The sequence below is a fragment of the Nicotiana sylvestris genome, chromosome 2 (assembly GCF_000393655.2).
Source record: "Nicotiana sylvestris chromosome 2, ASM39365v2, whole genome shotgun sequence".
Taxonomy (NCBI): Eukaryota; Viridiplantae; Streptophyta; class Magnoliopsida; order Solanales; family Solanaceae; genus Nicotiana; species Nicotiana sylvestris.
In genome coordinates, this window is record NC_091058.1 from 98,200,513 (window position 1) to 98,207,861 (window position 7,349).

The 7,349-nt window shown below is 36.2% G+C and overlaps 2 protein-coding genes across 2 annotated transcripts; both read right to left on the bottom strand.

Moving 5' to 3' along the window:
• Positions 1-2,166: 2,166 nt before the first annotated feature.
• LOC104228412 (agamous-like MADS-box protein AGL29) lies at positions 2,167-2,700 on the bottom strand. The gene has a single exon (XM_009780877.2). It carries the CDS (start codon positions 2,698-2,700, stop codon positions 2,167-2,169), a length of 534 nt encoding a protein of 177 aa, XP_009779179.1.
• A 1,667-nt stretch (positions 2,701-4,367) lies between these two features.
• LOC104228413 (tubulin alpha-3 chain-like) lies at positions 4,368-7,135 on the bottom strand. Its single transcript, XM_009780878.2, has 4 exons — positions 6,980-7,135; positions 5,822-6,056; positions 5,356-5,726; positions 4,368-5,206 (listed from the first exon to the last, which is right to left on the bottom strand). The coding sequence occupies exons 1-4, from the start codon at positions 7,070-7,072 to the stop codon at positions 4,550-4,552; spliced, it is 1,356 nt and encodes a 451-aa protein (XP_009779180.1). The 5' UTR covers positions 7,073-7,135; the 3' UTR covers positions 4,368-4,549.
• Between the last annotated feature and the right edge of the window lie 214 nt (positions 7,136-7,349).

The window sequence follows — 7,349 nt, forward strand, 5'->3', positions numbered from 1 at the left end:
CAAATATGATAAACCGATAACCAAACCGATAAGATATTAGTTATCAGTTATCGGTTAATCGGTTATCGATCATTATCGGTTCGATTATCGGTTTACCCGATAAGATAAAACAACTAAAACAGTTTTATAAACAACTTTATATCGGTATAAAACTGTTTTGCAATGTTTCTTGTACCGAGCTAAAACAATTTTATAAAATAGCTTTTTTGCAAGCTAAAACAGTTTTATAATACAGCTTATTTGTAATTGAGAAAGGTATAAAGACAAGCTGTTTTGCAACTAATAGTTCAACACTAAAATCTGCAACATAAAACAATAGAAATAGTTAACTAGTAGTTTAAGCAGTGAGTTTAAATTCTTAAAGCTGATTCTACTTTCTCTGTGATTTCATTCATAAATCTGATTTATCTTTAAATGAGGTACTTTATGCTAATAATTTGATGCCAACAAATAGGACAAAAACAAACGAAGAAAAAAAAGTAACAAAACAGAACGGAACAGTTAGAGTAGAGGAAAAGGCTAGAGATAAAAACTATGCAGAACTAAAATCAAACCTCAAGTCATTTTAGCGAAACAGATAATTGTATAAAACAGATAAATAAACGATTCCCACAAAAATCCAATAGTAAATAAATCAACACAATAGTGAAGTGAATCAACGGGCAAAAAATAAACGATTCCCTCAAAAATCAACACGAAGATTGAATCAAGGCAAAAATAAACAGAGCATAACCCAATAGTGAAGTGAATCAACACAATAGTGAAGTGAATCAACAAGCAAAAATAAATGATTCCCTCAAAAATCAACATGAAGATTGAATCAACTGAAGATGAAGATGAAGGCAAGTAGGCAACCGAAGATAAAGATGAAGAAACTAAAAACTTACACGAAGAATAAAGATGAAGCTGAAGAATGCGGCTGAGAAATGGGCTGAAGCGTGAAGTGAAGAGGGTGAAGTCTGAACTTTGAAGAATGCGGCTGACGGGCTGAGGTTGAAAAAGAATAGGGAAAGAATGAAGCCCTACTATGTATATACTTAAGGGTAAAGTAGTAAATTCATTAATTCTTATTGGGTTATCGGTTAACCCAATAATATAATTGTCAAACCGAGCCCGAACCAATAACCCAATAATGAAAAAATTCTGAACCGTTATCGAATCGTTAACCCAATAACTCAATACCGATAACCCAATAAATATTTAACGGTTCGGGTTATCGATTTTATCCGATATATGCCCACCCCTATAAAGCAGAAGATGTTTGATCGGGATTACAATGACGTATTATGATAAGGGGAATAAATAAGTTAGAATTATTTAGCAGATATACTTTTATTGATAGATGTTTGATTCATTCGACTAAAAATGGATATACGAGGTATAACAAATTTTACACGAAATAAGTTGGGTTAAACTTATATTTTAACCATGCATTTTCAAAGGACATTGAGAGAAGAACCTTGGGAATGGCATCTTTGTTATTTTGGTGCTTTATCCCCGAATTACTAACTTCTAGATTGTCATCTCACCCGGTGGGATAAGTGTGGTATAATTAATCACAAAATCCTGAAATTCAACCAAATACGAAATAAGATAATCTCATATTTTAATCTTGAACTGTTATCTCTTGTCCTACCAACAAAACGCCCCTCAAGTATTTTTCTACCACAAGTAAGGCGCTTGATTTGCCAAAAACCCAACTCAACTCCATCTTTATTTATTAAAAAGATTCCACCATCTCACATATAGCAAACTTAGGTGTGAATGCGCCAAAATCACTGGGAAGATGGAACCATGAAAAGATACCAATGAGTTAAAGAGGTTATTTCTTTAAACCAGTTCACATTGTAATCACTAGTTCAATAACTAAATTCCATTGGCATGTTTTGGTACAAGAGAAGAGTTTATTTTATTGGATTTTGCATGATGGAAGCACCTCAGACCAACAATAACAAAGACAACAACTGACCAATAACAACTTCATACATAAACTTCTTTTCTGTGGTCTAAAACCTCAGATAATTTGACCACTGAAAGACAAATAATGACTGACTCAATAACAAAGACAACAATTGACCAAATGAAAGACTCGATAATTGGTAATTAAAACTCTCCTCCAAACACTAGTACCAAATTCAAGGACTCCAATTTCCACAGCCCCGCTTATTAATGATGAGTTCCCGAACTCTCCCCCACTTCATATTCAGGGACAACATTTAAATCAAACTTGAGTCGCTCTGCCCGAATGTGATTTTTTGCTGCTTCATTAATTTTGTCCAACCGTAGCTTTATTTCCACCAACTTCTCCGACCTCTCTTTATCAGGCGGTATTTCAGCGCCAGGGTACATTACCTTATACCTTAATTCTCGACGTTTTTCCTTCTCATTTTCATCTTGTATATCTTTGCAGAGATCATCAAATGCCTGAAAGACACTTGATTTTCCCTCATCAACATTCTGTTGTTTCCATTCACAAAATTTTTCTGTTATTTTTTCAACACTAGTGGAGCTATAGGAACATGGTTTTCCACTTGGAGAAAAGAGCAGAACACCAATGTCTGCTCCCGTCACAGTGGAAAACTCCTCCGCTTTCCTAAACAAGCTTGCTTTCCTTTTTGAGAAGGTAACATAGCGTGCTTCTTTTGACTCGACATACTTCATTTCAATCTTTTGCCTACCCTTACTCGTCCTCCTTGCCATTGCAAAAAGCAAATATAGAAGAATATTAAAAAGATGTTTTGGCTGAATAAGTCTGAGCAATCTCGAGAGAAACGCCTGTGTGATTTATAGTTGGTGCGCGAGTCTCTCTTTCACGTGTATTGTCACATTTGATTAAATGTTATTCATATATTCGGATTACAGCGAATCTGAGTCCAAAACTGTATAATTATACAGCTGAGACTACAAAAGCTAAATTGATCCTCAAGACAATGAAAAATATTGATCTATTTATAACATAATTAATGTTAATGCTATACTTATTATGAATAAAAAGCTTGTCAAGAAATTGCTTTTTAAGTTTGTTAATGTTACTTTATATTCAATTTTTAAGTCATGTTGGAAATTTTATGGCAAGTAATTAAACACTAAATCGACATGATGCATATATTACAACTTACATAACATTGTGCTCCCTCGCAACAGACCTCTATATTTATTTATTCCATTCAAAATACACAAAGTATGATTTAACACCTGATCCAATTCAATACTAATACTTAGATTGACAACGTCTGGTGGTTTAACCAATTATTCTTAGTTCTAAGCCAGTGTCAAATATCAATGCAGAATGCTCCTCATTCATCTTGGACAAGGGAAACTATTTTGTCCATCAGCGGGCATGCAGAAAATACTATTGTATTCTGGAACTCCTAGAAAAAAATTCTTCAATAGATAAATTTAAGCGCAGAAGAACTATGAAGAAAAAACTTTAGAGTTCACAAGCCTCAATTTTAAAACATGAACTCTTCGTCGTCGCATACACAAAAAAGTTGCTTTATTTACATTCAAGAGTTAAATGAGTAATAAACAATACACTTACATAACTGGGTTACTAATAACAAGCGGTTGAAAATTTCCATCAGTTAAGACATTCCCTCAGTTGAAAAAACTAAGAAGTTTTTGAAAAAATGCAGAGCTATTCTCGCGGAGGTCTTACAAAGTCTATGCGTCGAGACGCGTGATTTCCCCTTTTATGAAGATATAAAAGCAACTCAAGCGCATCATTTTCGTGGCTTTTTAAACTTAAAACACCAAGCCCGATTGGAGATGCAAGAGAGACAAAACTTACATGCTAAATGCGAATGTCTCTCAAAGAAAATGGCCTTTTTAGAAGCCTCTATAAGAGAGAGACTTTTTCTTCTCGCTAGAGCAAAGGAGAAAAGCCCCATAAAATAAATCTTGGTTGCATGTTGCTCCGCCAGGAAGGCTCGAAAGAACCAAGTTTTCTGTGGTGATGTCAGAATTTGCACCGAAGGCCCTTAGATAGGACTTCATTTATGAATAGAGGAGATTTTTCTTTATTTACAGCTCATTACGATTATCATAACCTAATTCCAGGGCTATACGGGCTCGCTAAAGTTAAGATTATTCAGCAGCGTAAGCAAGTCACTCTTAACCTTATAGTGAACCCGTACGGTAAAAGGTCTCACTCCATTAAGAGATCTTCACACTTTATATATAGCCTCCCAATCATTTTACCAATTAATGTGGGACTTTATTCGTACACCCAATATATCACAACCAAAACAAGGGCATCATGGTTACCATAGATAACGGACTTGTCAGAGTAAATTAAACAGCATAACTCGATCAAGATTGTACGCCTAACCATTTTTTCTAAATCTTTTCAATATCCACGGACATAATAATTCAAAAGATGCCATATATTAAACCAGGAAAAGTTTTAGCAGCGATAAAGTACATGTACAGAGTTAAGATATCCTTTCACAAATACCGGGACAGTGCTAAATCAGCATATATACTGAAATCAAGAAAAGGCAATAAGAAAAACTTCTAATGATCAATCACACATACTCTCTCCTCTCAATCAGTACTCTTCTCCTTCACTACCCTCTTCACCCTGCCCATACTCAGCACCCACCTCCTCATAATCTTTCTCAAGTGCAGCAAGATCCTCACGTGCTTCAGAAAATTCACCTTCCTCCATGCCTTCACCAACATACCAATGAACAAAGGCTCTCTTAGCATACATTAGATCGAACTTGTGGTCGATTCTTGAGAAAACCTCTGCAACACTGGTGGAATTGGATATCATACACACTGCTCTCTGTACCTTGGCCAAATCGCCTCCGGGAACAACAGTTGGAGTCTGGTAATTGATACCACACTTAAAGCCTGTGGGACACCAATCAACAAACTGAATGCTACGCTTGGTTTTAATAATGGATACAGCAGCATTCACGTCCTTGGGCACCACATCCCCTCGATACATCAGGCAACATGCCATGTACTTGCCACGACGTGGATCACACTTAGCCATCATAGAAGCTGGTTCAAAAGCAGTAGTGGTGATTTCTGCCACGGAATGTTGTTCATGATGAGCCTTCTCAGCTGATATAACCGGGGCATAAGATGAAAGCATGAAGTGGATCCTTGGGTATGGGACCAGGTTAGTCTGAAATTCATTCACATCAACATTCAACGCGCCATCAAACCGTAAAGAAGCAGTCAGGGATGAGATCACCTAATAAAAAAAATAAGATGTCAGAAAACTCACTTCAATAACGAGATGTTGGGCTAATATAATTCTGCCCAAAAAAACTCTTAACATAGTGTGGTCTATCCTTATACCTTCCGATGTATAAGAGAAACAGAATAAAAAAGGGCCAATACCTGAGAGACAAGTCGGTTCAAGTTGGTATAGGTGGGGCGTTCAATGTCAAGGGAGCGACGACAAATGTCATAAATTGCTTCATTATCAAGCAAGATAGAAACATCTGTGTGTTCAAGGAGGGAGTGGGTTGAGAGAACACTATTGTATGGCTCCACCACAGAGGTTGAAACCTGAGGAGAGGGATACACAGTAAAGCCAAGCTTGGATTTTTTTCCATAGTCCACTGACAAGCGTTCTAACAGAAGTGAACCCAAACCAGAACCAGTGCCTCCACCAACGGCATTAAAGACCAGAAAACCCTGCAGACCAGTGCAGCTGTCTGCGAGCTTTCTGATACGATCCAAGCAAAGATCAACTATCTCCCTTCCAACTGGTTAATTAAGGAAAAAAATAAAAATTAATTCACGAGAGTTACATAACTTAAAAAGAAGATACGATTGAGCTAGCTAGGTGTAGAAAGGTCACTTGTATAGTGGCCTCGTGCAAAGTTATTGGCAGCATCTTCTTTGCCACTGATCAATTGTTCAGGGTGAAATAACTGACGATACGTTCCAGTTCTCACTTCATCAATAACAGTGGGCTCAAGATCAACAAAGACGGCTCGAGGAACGTGCTTCCCTGAGCTGGTTTCGCTGAAAAATGTATTGAAGGCATCATCACCTCCCCCAACAGTCTTATCACTTGGCATCTGCCCATCAGGCTATTAAAGACACAAATAGCTTAGTGGGGGCGAGAAACACCAATTTACAATATCATTCACTCTTTGCTTAAGAGATTGCAAAATAGTTTAATTTCAGACTTTCAGTTGCCACTAAGAATAACTATTCCATCATATTAATTTGGTAAGGGAAGTAGTAGCACATTCTATGAAGATACTCATTATGTCTAAATTACTTATTAGCAGAACAATTATATTTGATTGTACAGTTTTTGGCTTTAAATGCTTCATTCGTCTCATGATAGCCTTTTGATCTCATTGTTTGGTATCGGTGTAAAAAGTTTTCCATGGAAATTATTTTCTGTTAAAGTCAAATTTGGAAATTTCAGATCCATGGCTTCAATTATCCCAGTATTGCTCATATGCTTAAAAATTAATGAAGTCCTAAAACGGTATTGTATCCTTGACTCCTCACATTAGCATTAGAGTGTAAATTCTCAACTCTTTTCCCTATATCTTTATAGGCAGAATTATGATTTTCTAATAATATGTCTATCCACTTTCCCTAATTATCTCCTTTTCTTCCAAGTTGAAGTTTGGTGTTCTACTGAAGCAATTTTTAGTAGTATGTTGCTATTGAAAATATTTTCTCTAAGGGAAAAGTGATTTCCAATATTTATGAATAAATATTATTTTCTTCGGCAAATATCCCAACTCTTATTCCATATCGTATGCCTCAACCAACATATAATAGACATTTTCAGCAGCATTTAATACTCTAAAGTCTGAAAGATCATGAATATTTATCCTCAGTCTTTGTCATAAACCTTGTACGAGTACCATATCTAACAGTTTTTTGGACAAAAACAAAAACTGGAAAAAGATTCAAAATATTTTCTTAAATTATACATTTTTCATGAGAAACATTGTCTTCTGCGCCAAGTGAAAGAAAAGGAAGAAAATACCTGAATGCCATGTTCGAGGCAGTAAAGTTCCCAGCAAGCATTGCCGACCTGAATACCGGCCTGGCCAATGTGAATGGAAATGCACTCCCTCATTTTCTCTTGTTAATTTGTTCAATGAAATTTGCAGAATGAGCGAGCAATTGAATAAAACGCAGAATTGGTGCTTATGAAGACTTCCCACAATCTTAATACCGAATTTGAATGCACGTTGTACTCTGCTCCTCCTCTTTGTACGGGGACATCATAAAATAAATGGAGGGACAATGACTACTGGCTAATGCTGATGGACACACACCATTGGTTCTTTTTTTGTTTGTTACGAGGAAATATTTCTTTGTATCTTGATACAAATTCGTAACTGTCATTTCAT

Excerpts from the sequence above, each read along its gene's own strand:
- LOC104228413 (XM_009780878.2), bottom strand. The coding sequence starts at position 7,072 with ATGAGGGAGTGCATTTCCATTCACATTGGCCAGGCCGGTATTCAGGTC. Across the intron at positions 6,057-6,979 it reads GCCTCGAACATGGCATTCAG|CCTGATGGGCAGATGCCAAG; the intron begins GTATTTTCTTCC and ends TGTCTTTAATAG. Across the intron at positions 5,727-5,821 it reads TGCACGAGGCCACTATACAA|TTGGAAGGGAGATAGTTGAT; the intron begins GTGACCTTTCTA and ends TTAATTAACCAG.
- LOC104228412 (XM_009780877.2), bottom strand. The coding sequence starts at position 2,700 with ATGGCAAGGAGGACGAGTAAGGGTAGGCAAAAGATTGAAATGAAGTAT.